The sequence below is a fragment of the Hydra viridissima genome, unplaced genomic scaffold (genome assembly GCF_058129835.1).
Source record: "Hydra viridissima isolate aposymbiotic clone 2 unplaced genomic scaffold, HvirCarnegie_v1 scaffold_11, whole genome shotgun sequence".
Classification (NCBI taxonomy): Eukaryota; Metazoa; Cnidaria; class Hydrozoa; order Anthoathecata; family Hydridae; genus Hydra; species Hydra viridissima.
Window position 1 is genome coordinate 4706968 of NW_028324310.1, and position 26714 is coordinate 4733681.

General features: G+C 29.9%; 2 protein-coding genes across 13 annotated transcripts; both read left to right on the forward strand.

The window, feature by feature from the left end:
- Positions 1 to 2359: 2359 nt before the first annotated feature.
- Positions 2360 to 3499, forward strand: LOC145191435 (uncharacterized). The gene is made up of 2 exons (XM_090066109.1): positions 2360 to 2715; positions 2810 to 3499. Exons 1-2 carry the CDS (start codon positions 2468 to 2470, stop codon positions 3453 to 3455), a joined length of 894 nt encoding a protein of 297 aa, XP_089922235.1. The 5' UTR covers positions 2360 to 2467; the 3' UTR covers positions 3456 to 3499.
- Positions 3500 to 8437: 4938 nt separating this feature from the next.
- LOC145191725 (nonsense-mediated mRNA decay factor SMG9-like) lies at positions 8438 to 21766 on the forward strand. Of its 12 annotated transcripts, none has more exons than XR_016444822.1 (18): positions 9012 to 9858; positions 10242 to 10465; positions 10579 to 10693; positions 11154 to 11225; positions 11377 to 11432; positions 11514 to 11671; positions 11822 to 11937; positions 16252 to 16361; positions 18095 to 18131; positions 18227 to 18301; positions 18460 to 18555; positions 18735 to 18855; positions 18951 to 19016; positions 19171 to 19205; positions 20682 to 20789; positions 20905 to 21018; positions 21162 to 21294; positions 21402 to 21766. XR_016444822.1 is itself a non-coding variant. In XM_090066093.1 (18 exons), the coding sequence occupies exons 4-18, from the start codon at positions 11202 to 11204 to the stop codon at positions 21481 to 21483; spliced, it is 1296 nt and encodes a 431-aa protein (XP_089922219.1). In that variant the 5' UTR covers positions 9012 to 9858; positions 10242 to 10465; positions 10579 to 10693; positions 11154 to 11201; the 3' UTR covers positions 21484 to 21766. The 12 variants fall into 12 exon arrangements, 7 of the variants coding, with proteins under 7 accessions (XP_079925004.2, XP_079925005.2, XP_089922219.1 ...); XM_090066093.1 differs by having other exon boundaries at positions 18735 to 18820; XM_090066094.1 differs by having other exon boundaries at positions 9026 to 9858; positions 10242 to 10471; positions 18735 to 18820.
- The last annotated feature ends 4948 nt before the right edge of the window (positions 21767 to 26714 follow it).

A 26714-nucleotide genomic window follows, 5' to 3' on the forward strand; every position in this document is an offset into this window, starting at 1 on the left:
TTTTTTTTTAATTTTCTCTATTTTATGCCTAATAATATTTGTTGTACGGGATCTTTTTAAACGGGGGGTGAATATTGTAGTTTTGCGCATTTGTCAAATATCGAGTTACTTAAATTTTATAAGGTGTTTAATTAATTAGCTTAATTTTGAGGAAAGAAAAAATGCTTATATTTGTTAAATTCTTAAATCATTCTTTCACATTTTATTATTCTGGTAAAAGGTCTTCATCAAAAACTTGATTACTCTTCATAAAAATAGATCTATTCTCCTGACCACCATTAAAGCAAAAACGGGGAAGGGAGGTCCTTTATTAGTGTCAAAATATTTAAGAGAATTAAATTTCGAGTAACAAGAGGAATTTTTAATAAATGGTAGCAAATTACCGTTTATTAAAAACTGTTGAAACAAAGAGGCCATATATAAAAACGGTCAGATTAGTGCCATAAATAGTAATGGTCAAATGTTCAGTTAATTTTAATTTATTTAGTTGTGTGCATTTAACGTTTTAAAGACAATTTCCTTTTTTAAAGAAACATGTATCAAGGGGATACCAAAAAATTAATAGTTAATGTATAATTAACGTTCGCTTAATATTACTCTTATTAATTAAAGTTCATGTTATAAAAAATATAACAAAAATTTAGCTTTTTTCGTCAATTTAAAGCACGATGAAGTGCTATTATTTTCTGTCAGTAACTAAAAACGTACTGTTTTGAACTTAGTTATGTTGAGGAAAATGGTTCTGCCTTACACTGATATGACATATGTCAGTTTTAAATTTCTCAAATAATGTTAAATAATTGGTAAATTATTTTACCTCCATACTTTTTATTTTAATTTTACAAATGGTTTAATTTTTTAAATTTGAAGGCGTTTTTCTAAAAGGGTATTAGTAATGGTTTCGCAACTTTAAATTGTAGAAAACAGCCACCATAAATTAACAGACCGACCATAACCCGTATTACGGGTTGCTTTTTGCTTTATTATTATTATTATTATTATCATTATTATTATTGTTATTATTATTATCATTGTTATTATTATCATTATTATTATTATTGTTATTATTATCATTGTTATTTTTATTATTATTATTATTATTATTATTATTATTATTATTATTATTATTATTAGTATACGATAGAAATTTATTATAGAAAATATCTATAGTCACGTTATATGTATTTATAGTGAAAAACCTCATTAATTCACAAAAGTATGACTAATCAATGTTTTTTATTATAAAGAAATTACGGATTAGTTTTCACTGTTTATAAGATAATTATAAATAAATAAAATGCTTAAATTATATAGAAATGAAATTAGATTAATTTCTTTTCTAGGCTTATGTAGTTTTGAGGTAATTTTTAAAAGTTGCCTATATCAAATTTTTCCTTCATCAAAACCACAGGTGAGAGTTACAATATTGTTATAGGATAATATAAAAAATCAAAAACATTTCAATTGCTGTTTGACGAGCCTCTAAAACATTTTTCTATTCTTTATTCATGTTGTGTTACGTTCATTTCTACCCCATAGTCATAAATTTTTAGACGTCTCCGTTGTGTTTTTTTTCGCTTAAACCCTTTAACTTCGAGCAGACAGTTTATATGTAAATAAATTTAAGTGAATTACTTAATCAAAAAAAGATAGTTCATTTAAATAGTTATAGAAAAAATCTTTTTCTTGAAGTACTTATACCACTCTATGCACCCCTAACCCTTTCTCTAACCCTAACCCATGAAGAACACTACAAAGCGCTACAGTAATATATTCAGTAATGAGTACGTAAATTTGGTTTGTTGCGTTTTCAGCGAAACTATAAAAACAAGTAATCATTCAAGATCGCAACACCTCAATGTTTGTGTAATCACTTTCAAAGTTCTTTCAAATGAATTAAAGGTTTCGACGGAAATAAAAACTAAAAAACTAAAATTTCAGATCAAAATACTTTTGATCTGAAATTGGCGTTGATATTAAAGAAAGTTCAAGATTTTTGACGAACTTTTTCAAATTTATTTATTTGAAAAATTTTATATATTTTTTATGGAGTTTTTTTTTTCCTCGTAATCACATTCTTTCCGATGATCTCTATGAGCTCATGATGAAAGTGATCGACCACGAAGAAAGATTATGCGGAATATAACTCATCTGGAATGAAATTGAAAAATTCTTTCATATCTTGACCTTATTATTTAAGCAATTTACTATGAAGTCAATAATTAATGATGGAAAGTTATAATGCGCTTGAGAAAAAAACAATAAGCTTGGAACTAAGCAAAATCATTGTTAACAAATTTTAAACTTGTTAACGTTTATTTTTTTCTTTTTTTTTTTTTAAGGACCAAATAGTTACTAATTATTACAAAAAAAAAAAAAACTTGACAAATGTCAAATCATTTTTTTTAACAATTGTTGTCATCGGTTACTAACAAGTTTCAGTTTCGAATCAGTGGATAAAAAGCTCATGCATATAAAACATATAAAAGAATTTTCTAGGAACCAGTTGTATTTGGTAAAAATGGAGCTTTGCAGACAGTTAGGATTAATTAGCGTTATTTCAGTAACTGTGAACTTTATTACGTTTCTGCATTTGGTTTGCCCAAATATTATTAAGGTATTCTTGAGAGGAAAAGACCAAGGCCATAGTTACAAAGATGTTACTATTGCTAAACAAAGGACTAAAAAATGCAAAGCGAACGCCATATCAGTAATGTAAGTGAGAGTTTTATCATTCAAAATTGAAAGTTTTAATTGCGTAAGAATATATATATATATGTATGTATGTATGTGTGTATTTGTTTTCTAGGATGATAAACTCCGTTATGGGCTCTTTGTTCATATTTTTCGCAGTATATAATCTTAAATTTACATCCGTTCTCAAAAGGCCGTTCTCTACGTTCGACAATAACATAGAGCTGTCTTGTATAGTATGTGCTGGATATGGTTTGTTCAACGTTTTCCAATGCGTTTTGTGTAAGAACTTAAACAAAGAAAATTGTACTAATTTGTTCAAGGATCTTGTGCACGTGATTTTTCTTTTGACAGTAGTTTATACTAAAGAAAACGGTTTAGTTGGCGTTGTAATTTTACTCGCCTGCGGTAGTTCTATAACAAGTGGGGCGAAGAAAGCTGCGGAATTTCACAGCCGTCTAACCAATTGTTACGTTCGATATAAATTAGCTCTGATTGCTGATTTTACGGTGCAAACGGTTTTTAACATAGCACTTCCTATTTTTATTTACGGGATTGTAGTTTTGTCAGCCAAAGAAACATTTGCCACGATGCAGCATACGCCAACATTTGTTTTCTGCACTGGAATTTTATCATACGTCATTTTCGTAACAATATATATCAAATACCGGGTTAATATTTTTATGCATGAATACGCGTGGATGAGGCTCACGGAAATAAACAAATCTCTAGTAAATAAATTACAAATGAATTTTGTATAAGTTAACAATCGAGAGCCGTTTTTCTTTAAAAAACGAAAATTTCAGCTATTTTTTTTTTTTGTATAAAGATAATAGATTTTTTTATTGTTAAATTAGAATAGATTTCAGAAAATATTTTTATTCCTAACAATATGTTACTCGTAACAATATATTTTTTCGTTACATATTTTATTCGTATCAGGCAATTTCCTTAAGCCTCAAATATAATTACTTGCAAATAAAACAATTATAAATTTGCAAAGCGTAATTTATGTAATCATTTTTTTTTATTCCAGAAGTAGCCATTTATTGTCGCTTAGTCACACCTTACATTTGTGTTAAAAAAAATCTTTTAACCATAAGAAAAAAATCCGTTCACCAAATTACGCATTAATAATGCTGGTACCTGATGGCATTACATGAATTAGGTTCCAGACGGTCCAAAGACCTAACTACCCCCATTGAAAATAACCAAGCTAAAAAAAGTCAAAGAGTAATAAACATTTTTTTGCAGCTACCATTTTTGCTTTCGGCTAAGGACCTTCAACTACTTTTGACCTAAACTGACTTGGTATGTTTACTTTAATCTTATGTGAAGAAAAAAAAAAAATGTTCAGAGTATTGTTACTTATTATCGTCCAAAAAAAAATGATTGGGATAATCTTTTTGACAACTTACTATATATCATAAGGTTTTCATAAATATGTTTCATTATTCGTAAAATCAAGACGAGTAGATTTCTATTACAGTTCTATATTTTTCTATTTCTCTCTATGCTTTGTACAATTTATATAGTTTTTCCGAATTCTCTACGGCGTAATTTCTTACGCAATTTTCGCGACATAAGTACAATTAATTATACAATAAGCTATTACAACATTATTCTTGTTTTCACAAATGTAAATAAGTTTTTTAGGCTAAGATTAGAGAGACGTTCAGAGATACCGTAACTTGTAGAATCCTCCTTTTGCGACCCTTTATTTATTTCAAAATATTAATGACTTTTCTATAAAATATTTTTTTCTATGACTTTTTATTATTTATTTAAATCTACAGTGAGAAAATAAAGACCAAGATCGTGGTGATACTTTCGTCTCGTGAACAAACAAACAGTGAAACCAAGCTGTTATTTACTTTTCAATATTAAAAACGAATTGATTAACATTTAAACATAGAAAAAAGTTTCTAACTTTGCATTTCAAAAGATTTTAAAGAGGTCTGTCTTTTTTTCCCGTCGTGGCTTAATAACCTTAGGCATTTTATTGATAATTGATCAGTCAGGGATTTGGACGCAGGGCCACCACTGAAAGATATTTTTAGGGAAAAAGAGGGTAGGAGCATAGTTTTGGGAGTTGAACGCGAAGAATTATTTTGATAATTGAATAAAAACGACAACTCAATCATAAGAAACAACAGGAAGAAGCCTCAACATGAACGTATTTCTATCACTTTTGAGATTTTTAAATTAAGTCAGAACAAAGGTTTTTAATTTAAAAATTGCAAAACGTTTTGGTTTTAATCACCGTTGGTGTATTTTAATTAATTTTAGCGCATTTTAATCACTTTCAGCCTGTTTTAATCAATTTTTAGCGTGTTTTTGGAGCAGGCTAAGAAAAACCTTTTGATCTTTCTTTCAAAATATTAATAAAATATTAATAAAATATTAATAAAATATTAATAGACAATTAAAAGCTTTTTCATTCACAGACAACACCAAATGTTTCAAATTACTCTATCATTGTTTTAAATAAAAATAGAAGATTTACTGAGATTTTTTGGTGCTTTTGCTTTCACAATAACATGAGGAGGAACTACTGTGCAAACTGCACTGACACATGCAACCGCAGTAACAGGTCGCCATCGCAACGGTATCGCAATCCATATAATTTGCACCCTTTGTAGTTAATTTTGTCTTTACATCGAATTTAAGACAATTATTTCCTGGTTTCGAATTTAATTTTTCATCAAATACAATATTTAGACAGCAGTTGTAGTAAAATTGGGGATATGGGGCGAGAGAAATGAAAGACCTATGCATCCGAGCCTCCATTTTGGTACAACTACTACCAATAAAGAATATTTGTAGGTTGCTTATGTTGACCGCTGTGCACACAAATGTGCAAATGTAAGGGCTTGAAAAAATGGAAGTTTACAGGGGATAAAATTTGAAAACAGTGGTGGACCCGAAGGAGCTATTATGAGTATTTCAAGCTGCTCACCTTTTGACTCTAAAGTTGACTTTAAAATTAACTCTAAGCTTTGAGATAAGGGACTCCACTGCGTGCACACAAGTATGTACTCAGTGCACCAAATTTTTTTAGGTTTTTTTTATTTAAAAAAAAGATATTTACGCACACTTACGTGAACATTCTCACGCCTTGTATCAACTCCTATTTTCCCCCAAAAGGATTGACTACGTAAGCAATTTCGCACATAAAGGTAAAACACTTTTCTTTACTACGAGACGTCTTCAAGTCAACCACCATCAAAATTTCCGATACCATCCATCACAATGAATACTGCAATATCAACCGTCTCAGTTGAAGCGATGCGAGTGACTGAGATCTGGAGCCCACCACGAGAATTACGGAACTCCAGATGTGCTCGTTGGAGACAGTCCACAACTGGGTATTGCCAACTAACAGAGTATCAATCATTAGCAGTGAAAAATAAATCAGCCTCAGTTAGTACTTAATTTGTCTCTGTAGAGACGTCTCTGCTACTACCGGATAGTGCTCGGTATGCCTCCTCAAAAAAGTATTTTTGCAACATACCTTGTAAATAAATTTTCGAAGGAACATCATCTAAAGTAATGTCAACTTAGGTTGGGTTGAAAACAGCAAGTCATTTTTTTTTGTATTTCTAGAGAACGCAAAAAAGCAGAAACAAATAATCAGTACATTCTTCAACAGTTAGCACGCGGTATTTACATCAAAGATCCTTATTACGCGATATTTACATCAAAGAGTAGTAGATCTCAAAAAGATGATGTACAGGAATTAAGTATCAAAATGAAGTAACTTATAGAAATTATGTTGGTAAAAAATAGAAAAAATAAAACAAAAGAAACAGGAAGAAACTGTCATCCTAGATAAGATTGGGACTGCGCTCGTTATCGCAGCTGCGTGAAATAGATTTCTTCAAGCCGGTGGGTGATATATCAAAAGATCAGTATGAAATTGTTGAAACTATCCTATGCTGTTGCAAATTTAGTTGGTGGTGCCGTTACTAGCCAAAGCCTCTGTTTATTCTTCTTTAATTAATATTTCTTCTGACCTTTTTTAATTCTTTACTTCTTCTGTTTATCAAAAATTTCTAATATTAATAAGTTGTACCCTACCTTATCATATAGTAAAGTAGGTTGGCCTGATAAACTGAATTTAGTCAAACTTATTTAAACATGGGTTATGGAGTATACTTTGAAGAAAGCAGGAACACTTCCCAGACTGCCTGTCGTTTTAGACATGTATGCACAACCTCATTGCTTACCTTGGCTTTATTCGTTATCTTCTTGAATGTAGCATTACCACGCCAGTAACCTCGGATCTATAATAAATCTTTGATAATTTATTACTCATGTTTTGTGTTGGTAATAATTTCAAGAGCTTAATTTTATCATGCTTTACCATTGGTTGCGCAAGTGTTTGCGTAGTCAATTCTTATTGGAAAAAGATAATTGTTGATACAAGGCGTAATATTGGAGAAAGATAATTGTTGATGCTAGGGTGTACGAATTAATATGTTATCTTAGCTCATTTTTATTGTCAACCTAAAGTCACATTAGAGTCACATTAGAGCTATCTTAGAGTCAACTTAGATTTACCTTAGAATCAACACATCGATACCGGGTCCCGCTCCTCGCACAAGTGTAAAGCTATAGTTTTACCCCACCGCTAAATCTGTAGCAATCGCTATTTAGAACTATAAATAACTATAGCCTTCCCATTATGGTTGAAATTGGTGAGCAGTTTAAGATACTCATAATGGCCCCTTTGGGCAAACCACAGTTGCATTTCTAATTTTCTCCCCTGTAAGTTTTTTTCTAGCCTTTATATTTTCATATCTGTAGACACTGTGACATGATTTAGCTACAAATATTCTTGATTGGTAGTAGTAGTAAAGTGGAGGCTTGGATCCATAAGTCTTTTGTACCTGTAGCCCAAATCCTTGCCCCCCTAGTTTACTTCTATTACAATCCAAATATTTGTCTTCTTTATCAGGATTTATTACATTAATGTCAAAACTGGAGATTGCAATGACTGATACTGAATTAAATAGATTTGATGTATACCAGTTTAATGAAGTATTTGTTACCTTCCTGCATTTATTGGCTAATATTTTCCTATTCACCTGATTTTTACCCACCAGGAAAATGTGTCGAAAAGTACAAATACACCTTAGATTACATAAATGTTGTTTTAAAACAACAATAACAATATTTTAAAAATAAGTAAATAACATAAATAAGCATTAGAATTTTATTCCCTCACTCTCTTTTACTCCCCTATCCCTCCTTTTACTCCCCTATCCCTCCTTTTCTTAGACTAAATGAGAATGAAAGTTGTTGAAATTAAAAATTGTTAAAACTATGAAAATTGTTAAAATTTTTCTTTTATTACCCATCTATTTTGTTGTTGGAAAATTTTTTCAGTTTTGATTCTTTGTCACCAACTTTTGTCTATAAAAACTCAATACAAACCTTTCAATCAGTCTATTAAGCTTATCCACACAATTAGCAGAATCTTCAATTCATACCTGTTTCCCAACTATGGCCCTTTTATTTTACTATTGTGACCCAAGGCATCCTTCGCTCCCTCCCACTATTAATTTACTCGCAAACACAACTAGTTGTATACCGTCGCTCTCCTAAAATGGTGTCAGGGATCCAATCTGTGATTTAGTATTGATCGTCAATTGCTATGAAGGAGATCGGTTGTCGGTTAAGTTTTCTTTGTAACAGCGAGTGCAACAACAAATAACTGTATATATATTTATCAACGGGTATTAAAAACTTATCTATAATGCAGTCATGGCTTGAAAGCTAGACTGACAATGCTTTTTTAATGAGAGCTAGTCACTATTTATTTATTTGCATGACAGTTCTTTAAATGGTATATGTAGATCCGTGACGTTACTAAATCTACTAAAGGGAAGATATTTTAATTTTTTAATGGATGTATGGTTTCGTAAGACTTTCACACAACATATACTATAACTATAAATATACTACGCACATAACATACATATTGTAGTTTTATAGGAATAAAATTACTAAAACACTACAATATGTGTGTTATTTATATAGTATACTTATAAAATGGGATAATAAAATAGAAAGCAAGATTCACATCTTCATTTTAGGTTGCAAGTTTGAAAATCAGTTGTATCCATTGAGATCCCCTGAGATAATCAAAAGTTTTATCTACTACTATTGATAAACTAAATAAAAAATCTTATTGTTCTAGACCCATCTACTCTTCTTTTTATGGCAACAATGTTACCAAAATAATGTTTACTAGATTAAATTTTAAAGCTAGTATAACATATTTTTATATCTATTATTGCACCATACATCTATATTAGTTTTTAATAGGAAAACTGTAAGCTAAGATAAGAATGGATGCTGAAAATGATATTGAGAGTGATTACAAAGGAATTCGAGGTGATAACAGACGAGGAGAACAAGGAAGAGGGGGTAGGAAAGATCGTAAACCAAGAGAAAGAATAAGAAGAGAAAGGGATTCCAGGATATTTAAAGTAAGTTGTATCTTTTCTTTATCATTTTGTCTTGTAGAATTTTGCAGCATTGAAACTAAAAATGTTAGGTTTTCATGCATGGATTGGTACCTGTGGTTTGAATACTTTGGTGTTGTATTACTTGCCAAATGCTAAAAGATCTTTAAGTTTAATGATATTTTATCAGATTTAATGTCAATTTACTTGAAGACGTTATTATCATAAAATTTTAATCTGATTTCACCTTTAGATAAATCTGACAAGCTATATATTTGATTTTGTGTGCAAATTAGTTACAGGGTTTTTTTTCTACCAATTCGATTTCTTTTAACAATTTTATATACTCAATTAAGCATTTTGGATAGTTTACTAGATGCAATCTCTTTCTTTTACTCTCATTTTCTGTTAAAATGAATGTACCAAAAATCAGATTAGTCAAGGTCAGCACCATCAAGCATGAGATCAAGGTCGGCATAATTCAAGGATCAAGATGAAAACCAACACTATTCAAGACAAAATACTAAAAGAGGTCAAGATGAAAACCAACACCATTCAAGACCAAATACTAAAAGAGGTCAAGATGAAAACCAACACCATTCAAGACCAAATACTAAAAGAGGTCAAGATGAAAACCAACACCATTCAAGACCAAATACTAAACATATAAAGGCAAGGGCATTGTAGCAAGGTCAGTGCGCTCAGCACTAAGAGTTTTATTTAAAAATAGAAGCTTACAAAACAACTATTTATTCTCGCCCTCTACTACCCCTTTCAATAAGACAGAAAAAAGCTACATAAAGAAGCAAAGTATTTTTGTTTTTATTACAATTTTCAGCCACTTTTCCAATATTTGCTCACTACTTCATATCCAAACAAATTGCTATCAATCGTTTAAATAAAGAACCTCTATATATGCCCTAACTTAATTGAGAATAGAAAACTGATAAAGGATTTTAAGCTACAAGATTTTTGTAGAAAAGTTTACTTCATATATGATAACCAATTTTTATGATTAGTGCAGTAAGAAAAACTAGGTTTTTTTAACATCTTATCTTCATTTGCTCTATACAGTTGCATAAAGAATCTACTATGACTATCATGAAAAACTTGCAACTGAAGTAGAAAGACTTTTCAATAGTACATAAAAATGTGTTAAAGAGTTATTATCTTTCATAAAACTCTATGAATCAGGTGGTGGATAAATTTGAAAAGTATTACACTGTACACATAACTCATTAGAAGTGTTTAGAAAAATTTGTCTTCTGGACTATATCTTTGCTGAAGATACTGGATAGGTAAAAGTAGCTAGATAAATCCATTTATGATTTTTAGTGTTTTCTGTAATAGCAGTCTCACTCTTCTTGAATAATAGTTTTTTTTACTTTTTTTTTTATTCTTCATAATATAGAGTGCTGTTTGGCATTTGCAAGTACCAAATACCAGTTAATGGTGTAAAAAGAAATTTCATTGAATCCACCTAGAGCTTGATTGTTAACCAGTGGTTTCTATAGAGGCTGTTTTATGTATAATTTCTTATTACAGCATTAAAATAAAACTAACAGTAGCAAAAGCAATTTTAAAAAAAGACAGAAGTTGCTTCTTTTAATGTTGACACTTTGCATTCATAAATTTTGGATGATCTAGTATAAGACTTTTATATTAAAATTTGTTGTATTAAAATCTGCTGTAAAACCAGTTCTAAAGATTTGATGGATTTAAAAGTGAGTTTTTCTCCACAAGCAGCTTTGATTTGGTTTTTAATGGAACTGAAAAATATACTAATACCCAAAAGAAGTTTTATTATTTAAATATTTTGCATCTGTTAAGCGACAGTGTGACTTTAAAGGTCTTCATAATTTGATCAAAATGATTAAATAAAAATTAACCATTTTATTAACAGTTAATTTTTGTTTGACCATTGATATTTTATTTTTGTCTGCAATATGCTGCTGTCCTTATGAATAGTTGTGGATATTTCTTCAGGATCGACAAGACAACATTATTGAGAATCCATTAACATCTACCCAAAAGATGCCTATCATTCTTGCTAAGAAGGTATATTTGAGTCCTTCAATACTGTCTCAGGATTCACTCTTTATTGGCAGATGTTTGTTACACCAAGATGCCACAAATAACATTTTTCCCCCCCAAAATGCATATGAAAAATTTATCTTTGTATTTTTAAATGTTTGTTATTTCTTTTTAGGGTGCAGAGATGCAAGCTTCTAAAGACACCTCTACAGTTGTTACTATACAAAGGAGGTATTGGTAAAATCTTCTCATTTCATAGATATTTTAGCATTAGTTTAAAAAAAAGCTTTAGGATTATTTTTTATTCCTTAGAGATAATTCAGAATCATATTCTTCTGGTACAAAAAACATGTCAAATGATATGAACAGTAGTCTGCTCTACCAAAAGCACACAACTAGTCGAAATGATCGAACACCTGACCTTTTGTCACCTGCTACTCCAGTTCAACCTCCAACTCCAGGCACTTACGGTCAGTTTTTTTTTGGTATTTTTCTCATTTGAAGTTACAAATTTGGTTTGTTAGATATATATATTCACATTTTTATGTATTCAACTTTAAATAAAAAGTTTTTTTTTCTAAAATCTATGTTTTAAAATTATCTTGTTTTTATTCTCCCAGCTGATCATAACATATCAATAGGATTGGCTGCATTAAATTTGCCTGTTGAAACTAATGCAACTGAATCAGTGAGCTTAATTGATAACTCGTTCCAGTGGAGTGACAGAGCAATTGAGGTTAGAACTTTGTCTTTTTTAAGCTACAAATAGGTGTTTTATAATTGGTATTTCCAAGTTCTTTAACACACTTTATATAAAAATAAATTCTGGTATGTGGTTTTATTTGCTTTTTTTTTTCTCATGAAAGTCTACTAAATAAATTAGTTTTTAGTTTTAACCTGCACATGAATTTGAGAATAATTCTGTTTTTGTCTAACCCCTTCGTACCCGGGCACATGGAATGTGTTTAAAAAATTTTTTTTTGAAATAAAAATAATGTGCTAGGCCTCCTTATGGGGTAAATTTTTATTAAAATATTTTATTAACTATTCAAAATAGGGTATGTGTACATTTGTACACAGTGTGTATCAATCTTATTGTAAAGGTTTTTGTAGACAATATTATATCAAAAGCAATCCTTACGAAAAAACTCAAAAAGCTGAAACAAATCAATAGTTCATTTTTTAACCTTTCATTTAAAGATATAACAATATTTATATCATGTAGTTAACTCACAACATTACCCAATCAATACAAAAAAAGAACAAAATCTTTTTCAGTTTTTTACCGACGAATTATTTCATGTGAAATAATTGAAAACAGTTTTTATCACCAGTGCAACAAAGAAACAAATTTCACTTGATGCATTTGACTCTGCTGCCACCATTGCATCCTTCAAACTTGCAGTGCTGATCCAGTTCCTTGATGCAGACAGGGAATTGGTCGAACCGCTCATAGCAGTTCTCCACGGCTGGACTTTCTTCAGGTTTTGCCCGCTTTGGAGGAGGTGTAACCACAGAAGATGTTGATGTTGACAAATCACCTGAATCTGTGATTGGTACTGTTGCAGTAATTCTTGGCCTTCCAATTGGTCGGCAAGCAATTGGTGTTGTCAAGTGGGCTTTCACTAGTGTGGCAGCAATCTCATTTCGGAAATTGAGGAGATCCAAAGTTTGTCTTTTTGGAGTACCATTTTGTATTTCAATGTCTTGATACTCAAGCCATGAATTGACAAGGGCAAAGTCCACAAAGTGAAAAATCATGCGTACAGGCCACTTCTTAGTTTTTGCCTTTATCCTATACAAAGCAATGAGGAAGTCCATTTTGTCCACTCCCCCCATGTTTTCATTGTAGACTTTCACACATTTGGGTCTGTCTACTTGAATATATTCCTTTTTACTTTCACTCCATCTTCTTACTGTGCCCATTTCTTTGATTCCAACAAAGCTGGAGGCAAGAGTGACAGCTTCATTGTCCATCCACCTGACCACACATGTCGCCTTCTGCTGAGACTTTGCAGTTGTTTAATCCGCGTCCATCTTTCTTCATTTCTTTTTCAGATTTTAATGGACACCCCATTAATCTGTTGGATTTAACAACACCAAGGGACTGAATCCCTAACATTTTCAGCTGTCTAATTAGGATCATGCCAGTAAAGTAATTATCAAAACAGAGTAGTTTTTATGTTGTGGAATAGTTTCTGACAATCTTAGGACAATAGAAGCACCAAGTCCCAGGTGTTTGTACTCTTCTGATATGCCTGTACCTGCACCCTGATATAGTTCGAAATCAACTGCCCTACCAGAGGTGCCACAGACAACAAAGTTTTTTACCCCTACTGGATTCGGCTTTCCTTTGATGTACTGTTTAGCAGGTACTCTACCAGTGAAAGGGATCATCTGCTCATCCACAGAGTTGTACTCTTCTCTTGGTAACTTGAGACAGCGAGAACATACTGTGTTTATCAGAGGCTGAACTTTCCAGAATTTATTTGTTCCTTGTTTTAGATTAGGATCGGCATTGATATGAATGCTGTTTTGCAGCTGTAAATAGCGGTTTACAGGCATTACACCTGCCACTGCATTTACTCTAGTGGCTCTTTGCCAGTACATCCTTATTCTAGGAAAACCTAAATTTGCCATTACTATTGTGATACCAAAAAATTTCTAAATTTCAGCTGTTGTAGTATTTAGAGTTTTACCAGTTTTGCGTAGATGATAAATGTTTGTTTGTTCAGCAAATGTTCCAAATATTTCTGGGTTAAAGTAATTGAAATATATGAGGATGGTGAAAGTAGGCCATCTCCCAAGTTCAAATTGTCCACCCATTCTGAGCTGCTTTCAAATGCACCTCAAAGAGACTGCCACTTGATCTGAGTCTTTTTTTCTCTTTTGTTCCCACTGTTCACAGATGTGCCAGGCTTATCATCTTCATCTGGTCTTTCAATTTGATCCTCAATTTCATCAGTAGGCATATCAGCAGCAGAAGTGTTAAAGGTCTCATCCCCAGAGTCATCAGAATCTGATAATTCAAGTTCCAAGTCATCCAGATGGTGCAACACATCTTCAACTGTAAACTGCCTTTCTGGATTATCTGAAAATATATTTAACATATACTTATTTATCTTTGATTATAAAATCAATTTGATAAAACTTAGTGACAAAATAAATATGACAGGCTTAAAACAAATGTTTGATTATACAAACACAAAGGCATTTAGGACATTAGCTTCAGTAGGTAGACTTAAATAAATAAAATATTTTATTTTTAATGATTCTATTACAACCTTTTGATATTAAATGAACAGCTATACTATTAAAAAAAACACATTTTATATCTAAGATTTAAAGAAATATATACACACACATGCAGTTATTAACTCACAACAATCACACAAAAAAAAAATCCAATGTTGAGTCTCACCTTACTAGTTTTACTATTCTCTCTTCTCGTTGCAATTGGTACACAGTGTGTACAAATGTACACAGCATTATAAAAAAAATTCTTCAGCAAAGAATAGCCACCTGTTATACTTTTAATTTATGTGTATGCAATTATAAACATATTATTAAATACATCTTATACAAAATTTGACTTGAGATACTTTATAATTCTCAAACTATAATAAAGAAAAAACTTACCACGAAGTATTTTTTTGCCTTGCGATGCCATGTTGAAATATCTAGATACAGAAATCTTACTTAAAGAAGACAAACTACACAAAGATAGGACTGATGTGCACTAATGTACGCATCGTGTTTCAATTATTATTTTGCTTAAGCTTCATAGTAAAAAATAAACATGACGAAGTGTGTACATTTGAACACATTGTGTACGAAGGGGCTAAATTGTTTTTTGAATAACAATAACTGTCAGCATCCTCCTTGTGTTAATGATTTTAAGATAAACAAGACTTTACAAGACTTTTAAAGACTACAGATATATGTTTTGTAATACTAAATAAGTTTGTCATAACAAAACTTTACTATTTACATTTACATTGTTGATTGATTCTCTATTTTTCATTTGTAAGCCAATTTGTTTGTACTAAAATGGTAAAACATTTAGATTATATAAAGATTTCTTGTAATGATGTGTATATTGTGCTAAGCCTTGCTAAAAAAATACTATAACATTACTTTTTAAACACTGAAGAAGCAAAAGAACAAAAATCTGTTCTAGTATATCAAAAGGAAATGTTTAAGTTTAGATTAAATGCATAACTAAGTATATTAGAGGCATGATTTTACTGTCAACAGTGTATTTTTATATTTTGGTAAGCAACAAGTAGTGTTAAAATATGATAAACAAAATTTATGAATAAAATCTTAGATAATTTATGCTAAATCTCTTTAGTCCCATAGAATTTTTCTACATAGAACAAAAATAAAAATAGATAATATAAGTTAAAAGGGCGTTTCCAGAAACTTTACAAAATCAAAATTAGAGATCTCATTTTGGATATGGTATCAGTTTTTATTTGCACAGATTTAAGCCAGAAAAGCAAGCTTTTACAAAGATCTTGATCCTTTGTAAAGACTTTTATTTCTAGCTACTGTTTTATGCTCACAAATCTTCTTACAATATCATGAACAGTATTTTATAGCAGCAAGATTTGAATTTTAGGAATCCATGCTAATCATGTTAAAAGATTCCAAAAAAATAAACTCTTCTTTCACAAGCTCAAAGTGCATTGTACAATTAGCCAAAGGACTGATGATAGCTGTTGCTCTGTAATATTTCCCCAAACTTCCAAATTGTTTTTCTTTTTCTTTTGATTCAAGTTGTAATACAATTAATAACTAACCATTTAAAATATATTCAATCAAAATTTACAGACAAAAGAAAAAGTTGATCAGCAAGATAATTATGTAAAGTCAAAAATCTATATATCTAAGAAAAAAAAGCTGATGTAAACAAGCTAGTGCAATTTTCAGAATCAGTTTTCCAAATAACCTTAGTAATAAGTCTGCAAGGAAAATAGTTTTTTTATTGTTGGAGTGTATTATCATAAATAAATTGTATTTTTATTGCTTGTGCATTTCAATTTAGATGCTCCTTGATCAAAATGATTTCATTGTTGTTGGATGTGTTGGTTTGCAAGGATCAGGCAAGTCTACTGTGTTATCAATGTTAGCTGGTCAGCAAATTGTTCAAAAATCGTGAGGTTTTAATTATTTTTTTATATATTTGTTAAAGATTAATTGTCTAATCTTTAATACTACTTATAGTTTTGTGTTTGTATATTCTTTCACAATTGCTACAAGCACTATATCAAAATAATGCAGTGTTTTGAGTTGGAGAAGGAGATGGGGGGGGGGTTAATAGTTTAATGTGAACTTTATTTGAAATATTTAATTTTATTGGGTTGGTGCATAAATATTGTGACTTTTTTTTTCTACAAAAATGATAAAAATATTTAACAAAAAAATTTTTAAATGATTATTCTGTGGCATAGTTACCATCTACTTCAAAAACTGCTTCCTTTTTGCTTGGTTGTTGGTTGATTCCATGGGGTAAAGAAGTCACAGTTCTAGGAGGCGATCTACGCTTTAAAATTGGCCATCATCTCATCTAAATTTTATTACTTTGCCTGTTTTTCAACAAGCGATTAACATGGAATTCTGTAGGAGCTTAGGTTAGTGAATATGGTGGATTTGGGAGTAAATCCCATCCTTTATTGGAAATCGATTTGACAACAGGACATTCAACATGAAGGCGGGTGTTATTGTAGTGGAAGATGATATGGTTCTTTTTTTTGTGGTCTTTTCAATTCAATTGTAGTGTAAATGCAGTTAAGTTGAGCCAGATAGATTTCGTTGTTAATGTTGAACTGCCGCTTGCCATTTTTGTCCAGGATTTGCCATTGTTGCTGTTCATCCTTTTTGTTAAACCAATGATAAATGCCAATCGATATGTTTTTCCAGTAGATGATTCGCTTCTGTCCCACCAGACATACCAAATAGCCTTCTTACAGTGGACTATTAAAATTTTTTTGAGTGAAACACCTTCCATACACAAACCTTCTTTCTTTTGACATTTTTGAAAAACAACCATGATTTATCACCAGTAAAAAGATTTTTCAAAGATAACATTTGTTCGTTTTGCTGCAGTAAATCAGTAAAAGTTCTGCTTTGCTGTTGTCAAAAATATGTACACATTCTGCTTTGTTGAGCATATGAGGGACCTATTTATTCAGTTCCCACACCTTTCTGAGCTTTTTGAGATGATGGATGATCATTGAGTGGTTGACATTGAAGTCTTCAGCCAGCATTTTTGTTGTCAAGCTTTTGTCCTCTTCCACTACTACCAGAAGTACTTGATTGTTGAAATCCAATGGCCAACCTCTTCCTTCTTCATCTGCAAGGTTTTTGTTGCCTGCTTTGAACTTCTTGAACCATCTTTTGCTGATTGTTCCCTCGCCGAAAAGTTTGTAGAGATCGTGAAATGACTCTGCTGCCTTCCAACTCTTCTCAAAGTGGTAAAGTATAATAAGGCGAATATGAAGATAATTTTTGGTTCACATTTTTATTAATAAAAGAGGGAAGATTATTTTTTTGAATAAATAGTAAACAAAACTCCAATTTTTTTAAGAAAAATATGGTGGGAAAAAAAGCCGTAATAATTATGCTCTAATCAAATAGATTTTAAATTAACTGTCACATTTGTAGTTAATGTTTAAAACTATAGGAACAATAATAAAGACAAACAGTTTATATAAACAATAACAGTGAAGTCTATAGATTAAAATATAGAGATTAAATGAGTAACTTTGTATGTGTAATGGTACTATTTTGTATTTTGTACTGATGACCACTATTATTATACTATTATATACTATTATACTACTATTTTGTATGTATACTATTTAACTTATCTTTTTTATTTTTAATAGAAGATTAGTTTTTCGTCCTCAAAAAGTTACAGATTTGGTATATAAATTTATGTTCTAAATTATTATATATGTTGTCACATTAATGTTGAAAATTTTTACATTAATCTAGAAAAAGTTATTTTCTCTTTTCAGGAGAAATGCATCCATCGCACTGTTGGTGTTGATATTTTTGTTACCCAGGAGAGACTCATTTTACTGGATACACAAGTATGTCATTATTTTGCTACATATTGTAAATATCATCTTTATTTTAAATAATATAAAATTGAAAATTATTTTAATTTTAAATGCAAATACTAAATCATGTTTAATTTTATTTTAAATTTTCATATCTACTATTTATTTGTTTTTATGGTTTTTTGCAGCCCTTATTGAGTCCATCAATGCTAGATCAATATTTACGTTTTGATAGAAAAGTACCAGCGGAATATGCCACAGCTGAAATATGTCTTGAAGTACAGGTGAGTAAAAGTTTTTTTTATTTTTTAAACTTTTTACAATTATTATGAATTTATTTGCAGGTAAGGTATTAAAAACCTGTATTTTTATATAAATATATTTAAGATTACAATTATTTTTTCAATTTTAATTTTTATAAACATTTGAGTTTAATTTATTGAATTTATATTCAAATAATTAGGCATTGCAGTTGTTGACATTTCTGTACACTGTGTGTCATGTGGTGTTGGTGGTGCAAGATTATATTATTGACCTTAACTTGATTAAGTGAGTGAGTCCATTTCCATTCTGAACTTGATCAAGTGAGTCCATTTCTATTGAAATACTTTAATGAGCAGATTTTTTAAAGAGTTTTTAAGTCAATTCTGTGACTATTTCTACTCTATATAATTTTTAGCTTGTTAAAAACTGCAGAAATGTTAAAGCCAAGTACAGTTTCGCACTCAAGTCAAGATGGCCCTAGGTTAGAGTTGTATTCCTAATTTTAATATTACAATAAATAATAAAGCTTTTGTACATAAAATTAAAAAATGTGAAGTTTTCAAGCAATTTCATGGTTAATTTATTTTGTTCAGTTTAAAAGTTATGTTTTTAATGGTTTTAAAAATTTAATTTAGCTCAGAAGAAGTGAACGAGTTTATCCCTCATTTGGGTAAGAATTTTCTTCATGATGTTGTTAACAAAATCAAGGTTTACATTTTAAAAAACTTTAATAGTTTGTTCCGTTTTTTAACAGGTTTTTTATTTTAATATTCATAAATTAAATTTGATTATTACCTTTTGAAAAGTTAATAATTTGCTAAAACATTTGTTAATTTTGATTAAGTAGCAATACTACCACAGTTACATGTATTAATAATACTACCACAGTTACATGTATTAATAATACTACCACAGTTACATGTATTAATAATATGCTACATATTCAAGAGAGATCAAAAGTCCAGGTTTTGTCAACTTTTGAGGAAAAATCTTTTTTGTTCAATTATTAATTTAAGCTTGAGTTTTGTTGATTTTAATTAAAAAAAGATGTTCAATGAGTTCAAAGATGTTCAATTTGATGTTAAGATTGTCAGCTTTCTGGTAGCCACTCTAAGGCATATATTCTTGGATTGGAACAATCTTTGAACAGATTTTGCAGTGTATTTTGTGTCATTATCTTACTGATAGATCCACCCAAGTTGTATTTTATACTGTGCATGTGAAAGCATTACCTTGTACATAACTTGGTCAAGGATACCGTCTATGTTGGTTCAAACCATTCATGGTGCTATCCTAAACCATTTCACTTCCTCCAAGATACTTAATAGTCAGTTCCAGGAATTAAATCTTTGAATGAAAGGAGATAGGAAAATTTGTTATTCAATCAGATTCAAATTGACATCCAGTGATGATAGCACACCGCAAACTCGACTCCTGAGTTTTTGATTTTTTTTTTCACTTTCTATAAAAATTAAAGTGGTTCTTAAAAATTGAAAAGAAAATCAACTTGTTGATTGTTGATTGGTTTTTCTTTTTTATTAAAACTATGTAACTTAATACTTAATGGTTACTAAACTACATAAAACTAAGTATTTCTTAAAAGAAATACTTAGTTTTATGTAATTTAGTAAAAATAAAATGACTGTAATGATGTTTCAAATGAAGTTTCCTTGCATTTTTGTTTCTTCCTTAGTCGACAGCAAGCTTTTGATAAGGTAGTTTGACAAGGGTTCCTAAACAACATAAATATTTAGGTCTTGTGCGCCTAAATGCTGAAATTTGTAGGGTGTTCATCAAATTCTATATGCATTTGAAATAAACATTTTAAAATTTTTGAAATAAACTTTTAAATTCTAAATCTAAAAATAATTTGCCAAAATCTTTATCTGGTTAATTTAGTTGGCTTTTGATTTGTGTGAACAAAGAATTCAGATTTTTTAAAAAAAACCTTAATAGAAATTAAGTATCTTTTCAGTTCTGTTTTATTTTTTTGCTCTTTAGTCGCTTAAAATGGTTCATTTCACCATTTACATAATCTCAAATTCTACGAGAAAGTGTGGCCACTCTTTATTGATATTTATTAGTTTCATTTTGTTAACAATAAAAACTAAAACTTTCGATTAGATTTTGAAGATTTTATTTTCAGTATTTGTTCAAAGCTGTTGTGACGAACGTGCATTTGAAGTTGAAGTTGTGAAGTCTTTGTGTGAAAGTCTGTCTACTCTTTTTCAAACTTCAAGTTTGAGAACAAGAGGTATCTTATTTTATGTTATAAGATTTTACTCAGATTTTTTTCTTAAAGAAATAAACTAATTTATAATTTAGTTAAAAGCATTTCAATTTTATGATTTCAAAATTTGTCTTTTTAGGGAGTGCGTCCATTATACGCTCATCTTTAATGCCTTACATGCGCTCAAAACAACTTTATCCTTACAAAGACTTCAACTTGTTTCTTCTTCCTGAACTCACGTTATGTCAAGAAGGTTGTTCCTTGCGGTTGTTTTTTGTGTGATGAAAATGTGAATGAACCATTGTTAATAATTTTATGTTTCATATTTAATTTTGAAAGTTCCTTTTTTTATCTACTTTGAATGAATCTGATTTTAAAGTGTTTTATTGTTAACAGAAATCGATGCCAATCCTTTGTCTAAATACCGTGGTCATCCGAGTATAAATACACTTATTAAAGTGTTTCGTCAGCAATTGCTGTCAATGCCGCGAGAATTGTTTACTCATCACATTCTTTCAGAAAGAAACTGGTAACTAATTTTGTTTTAGAGTATTTTCAATCCTAAGATTGGTTTTTTTCGTGCTAAGTTACTGCAGCCGGAAGTTAACACTTGCATGGGCTTCTTGTTATTTTCAGGTTTCACTATGCAGCAAGAACTTGGGAAGCTGTCAAAAAATCCAATTTGATATCCGAGTATCATCGCCTTCTGTCTTCATAAAAAAATCTTGCAAACCTTTTGTCGAAAATGTTTTCCCTCATAACCACGCTGAGATGAGTCCAAGGAAAGTTTATGACTGAAGCATCTGCATTTTCGTTAGCGGATGAGTTGCTATTTTTTTTAGCAGATGGGTTGTTATCAAAAATCAAACTAACATAACTTTAAGTATTTCAAAATATATCAAGTTTTAATACGTAATACATAAAGTTTTTGTTAAATTGTAAAAGTGTTATGTTATATTGCTTTTGAAGAAAATACCCTTCAGTATCAATGATTTTACTAAGTCGGCAATCTTTTCTTTATCATAAAATTGTTTCTTTTTTGTGTGAATTTAGGTTTTTGCAACTTTCTCATAAAAAACAACAGAACTCTGTACTTTTCAGATTAAATCTTTTTTTCAAGGCTGAAACTTTGAAAGAAAGCGGGTGAATAAATCTAACGAGCACAAAAGTGGCAAAAGTCTGGTTAAAAAAAACTTGTAAACTTTTGGATTTTTGTCTCTGCTTTCTTGGACTTCTTCACTTGGTCTTTGTAAGTTGTGTCAAGTTTTTGTAAAAAAAAAATGATATTCAAAATCATTCAAAAACCCAAAGATAAAAACATTAAAATATCTTGATGTGTAAACTTATTTTAATTAAGCATCGGCATTCCAATAAACAACAAATAATTAGGGTGAAAGACAATACAAATCAAAACCGTTACAAGATACAAGCAAAACCGAGATACAGAGATACAAGCAGAACAATTATCAAATACCGATGTAATTTTTTCTCAACTCTTCAAAAATATTTGCAAGTAGGATTGTTTAATCCGTTTAACATTTTTTCAAAAAAATAATACGGTGAACGCTTCAGTAGTTGATTAATCGAGACGATTTTCTTCATTAAAAGTAGACTTATGACCAAATTATTGAATATAAAGTTTTGGTTACTTTTTCCTAAATTACCTATAGCCCAAATATCTTTATTATAATATATTTTTGTAAAGTATTAAAGATAGAATTTATAAAACAATATCTTGTGTCAATATAATATTATACTTGCAAATATTTTTGAAGAGTTGAGACAAAATTACATCGGTATTTGATAATTGTATCGCAAATTATTTCATGAAATTTAATAAGAAAATTATAAAAAAGAAAAAACGTCCAATGCTTAATTTAAATTTTTAAAAATGGTCAACTTCGAGTTTCATTTTTGGAGTTTTTTTTTTCCCACTTTCTTTTTCCACTTTTCATCGTAGATATGTTTTATTGGGATGATAAACATTGCTCAATAAAAAAGATGATAAAAATTTTGTTAAATCAAAATCTCTCATTTTCGTACGTTTAGAACTATTTTCTTGTTGTTAAATAGCAAATCTTTACTAAAATGGACCAAAACAGAATGTTAGTAATAATTGTATTTCATTTGGATAGAAATTGGTTTAAAATGAACAAATGTTCTGGCGTTTGTTAATTAGTGCTAGAGATATATAGCATTCAAATAAAACCATGTACATATAAGAGATGGACGTGCAGCTTATTGTTTAACATCAAAGAGGCCGCAGATTTCAGCGAGCCATGCAAGTTTCCGACTAAATCTAAATTTTCCGCCGTCAACAAAAAATCTATTAAAATGGCTGCCGACAGATTTAAAACAGAAACTCTTACCACGTGGTATTAGTTTAAACTTTTATTGCATTTGTTTAATAAGACTGTTCAGGCCAATCTAACTACTTTACGTGATGACAAATTACTAAACAAATTACACCAAGGTAAAGGAAATTGGTTGTCTGCGCGAACAGATTTTATGATTTTTACAAGATAAAAATTTGTAAATTTGGGAACTTTTTTCGAGTAAACAAAGCTTGTCAATGATAAAATAGATCTGTAAGGATAATTTTAAAATTACTTAAAAAAGTATAGCGAAATATAAAAAAGCGTAAATAAAATTTTTTGTCAAGATCTAGTTTCGTTCAATTCCTTCGTCATTCATTCACCAACCTTAATTTTGTGTAGTTTTTTTAGTATTTTTTCCGATGTCACCATTCTTTGCCTCGACTACTCTAGAAATTATATATATATTCTACTATGCATTATTATATAGTAGGTTTTGCATTAAATAAAGCAAAACTTTTTAGTTGTTCAAATTTATAATTATCTTGCAAAATGCAGCGTGATATTCCATGTTTTCATTTTTCATATATTATGTATTTCATTTGTCATAAAAAGTACATTATAAACCATTTGTATTTGTCAAAAAAAATTTAGTTTATATATAGCTATTAAATACTTAGTCATTCTTGCGGTTTGCCATAAATTGGCTTTGCTAAGTTCTTTAACACTGTGAAAATTTTTTTTTTTTTATTGTATTTGTACTTATTTTATGTATAAATTATTTATCCTTAACTGTATATAATATAACGATATATATATAATATATTGGAATACATTGGACTTAAAGTGACAGTTACAGCGTCTGATGGAGAAAGCCCAAATAGAAAATTCTATAATATTTTCAAACTGGAAGACTGCATCAATATAGTAGATGGAGTAATTCACTGGACATGGAACCATTGTGCTCCTGATAGCTACAAAACTAGTTGATATTTTGTATTATTTATCATATCTCTAGTTATACATTTACTAAAGTAGTCAAGTAAATGATCTCAATTTCTATATCATCATCCGCGTTATTTCTTAAAATATTAAAAATGTCTATCTATATAAAATTAAGCTTAAAACTTGGTTCTATTGCTGTTATCTTTAATTAATAAATTTTACATTTGTAAGACTCACATGGGAGTTCCACATGGAAGCTTATTTTAGCACTGATGATTGCTTCTTTAACGATAAAAGGTAGGACAAGTTTTTCACTACTTGTGAAGATCTTTACACCACTTGTAAATTTTTTTTTTTCCTTACGTGTAAAGTTTTTTAAAATTTAGTTCAGTTTTTGTTTCGCTTCAGTATTCCATACCTGACGTCATTTAAAGTGCGTATATTTAACCTGTGTGTTTAGCGTTTATGAACGTTGATCTCAAAATGTAATTAGTAGCATAATCTATCGTTTCTAATTGGCCTCTCAAGATGGAGGAGATCAGAGCTCTTAGCGGTGACCGATATACATTTTATAAGGCTTTATAGAAGTACGAATCAAAATAATTAGACAGTATATATGAAATAAATTTATAAATAATTGAAAGAATGAATTGATTTTTAAAAAATTAGACAACTAAAGAAATTATTTAATTAAACATTAAAGTTCAATAAACTTTTTAAGTGCAGTTTACGATTAAAAGTAATATTTATGTATAATTAATGAGCTTTTAGTTCTTAGTTACCCAATGCAGTGATAACATATCTGCATGGTCAATGTTAAATACAAAATATACACTAAAAACGCGCCTCAGTTAACATTAAAAACGCACCTCAATTAACATTAAAAACGCACCTCAGTTAACTTAAAAAACGCACTTCAGTTAACATTAAAAACGCACCTCAATTAACATTAAAAACGCGCCTCAGCTAACATTAAAAACGCACCTCAATTAACATTAAAAACGCACCTCAGTTAACATTAAAAACGCACCTCAGTTAACTTTAAAAACGCACCTCAGTTAACATTAAAAACGCACCTCATTTAACATTAGGATTTTACTAAAAGCCTGAAATTTTTATTCAAAAAAAGTTTCGATGAAATAAGATCGCAGCAAAGACACTTGGTAATTGGTGCAAACTTCTTATAACTTATGTGTATGTTTAAGTAATAACATAAATACAAAAAAAGATCTGAAGTAAAGCTTTTTTCTCTACAGGTAAAAGGACCTCAGAATGCAGTGGGACCTCAGAATGTCAGGTTTGAATTTAACCAACATAGAACTCGATTTTTTTAATTAAATTCTAAAAGTGTTGAATAATCTGATTAAAGAATATAATGTTAAATCATTAACAAAAAAATATTACAAATAATCCTTACAAAATAATCTAAATTACGAAGACGTTGAAAATAGTCTATAAGCAATAAACTTATTTTTTTTAAATAATTTTAAATATTTCAATCCCTTCTAAAAATAAGTTTGCAGAACCTTAAACCTTAAGACTCTAAAAACAGTGCTAAAAAGATGCGTGCGCAGAATAAAAAGATGCGTGCGCAGAATAAAAAGATGCGTGCGCAGAATAAGTCCAATTTTCTTAAAATCGCTTTTTTAAATACCAAGCATTTTGAGGTGCTGCACCTAACGTTTTTAGGTACCAAATCAAAAACTATATAACAAACTTAAGTTATTACTTTTTATCATTTTTTTTTTATAAACTGGAGGGTTTCATCGTGATTGTAAATTCTAGTGGTATCTATATATCCCTGCCATACACCTGTTTCTAATTGATTTGCATCAATGAAATTATTTCATTCTATAAGTTCTTCAACTAATTTGTTGAGCTGTTTACATGCCATTGCTTTTGTGCAGTTAAGGGCGCGATTTATGGATACAGTTCCTTGTCTCTTTTTGGTTATATACTTTTGATATTTTGCATTCCAACGCTTCCAAAAAGATTTGCTAAGCTTCTTTGTTCGGGGTGCTCGTTAAGCATTTGGTGATAGCTTAGTGATCTGACGTCAACGAAGGTTTCTAAAGGCTTGCTTTCTTACTTCCAAAACATTCAACATTATCCTTGTCAACTCCAACCTGTTCAAACTTTTTAGGCACTTAAATATATCATTGAAATAATAATACAAGAAAACTAAATAGTATAAGTTTAGTTTTCTTAATGAACAATATTAAAAAACCAGGATTTTATAACAGTTTATAAAATTTCATTTCTCAATTATGTGTAGATATTACCTATTCTTGTTTCTTATATAAGAGACTAACGACTCTTCTTCATCTTTTGTAAAAATTGAACAATATTCCCTCTCGTTTTACAGTTACAATGACACCATCAATTCGTATATTAATTGTTCTAAGATCCTTAATTAGTGGAAATTTTCCTGAATTGATTGTGACCCAACCACGTTTATTGTTGATTTGGCACCACTTAACTGCTTCCTCTAACTGCTTACTTTTCATCATTATGACATCTCTTAGAACATTGCATCTTGATTTGCTTGTTGGTTCAAAAGGACTTTCCCATTTCTTATTTATTCTTTACTGAAAGGAATATCAAAACACACTTTTGTACTTGCACTTTACTTTAGTAAATGCACTTTAGTGTAATTTATTCATTTTTTCAAAAGCAAACAAAAAAAACA

Coding starts and splice junctions, on each gene's coding strand:
- LOC145191435 (XM_090066109.1), top strand. CDS start 2,468: ATGCATATAAAACATATAAAAGAATTTTCTAGGAACCAGTTGTATTTG. Junction 2,716..2,809: donor GCGAACGCCATATCAGTAAT/GTAAGTGAGAGT, acceptor TTTGTTTTCTAG/GATGATAAACTCCGTTATGG.
- LOC145191725 (XM_080068878.2), top strand. CDS start 9,051: ATGGATGCTGAAAATGATATTGAGAGTGATTACAAAGGAATTCGAGGT. Junction 9,192..11,153: donor GGGATTCCAGGATATTTAAA/GTAAGTTGTATC, acceptor ATATTTCTTCAG/GATCGACAAGACAACATTAT. Junction 18,821..18,950: donor ATTGACCTTAACTTGATTAA/GTGAGTGAGTCC, acceptor TATAATTTTTAG/CTTGTTAAAAACTGCAGAAA.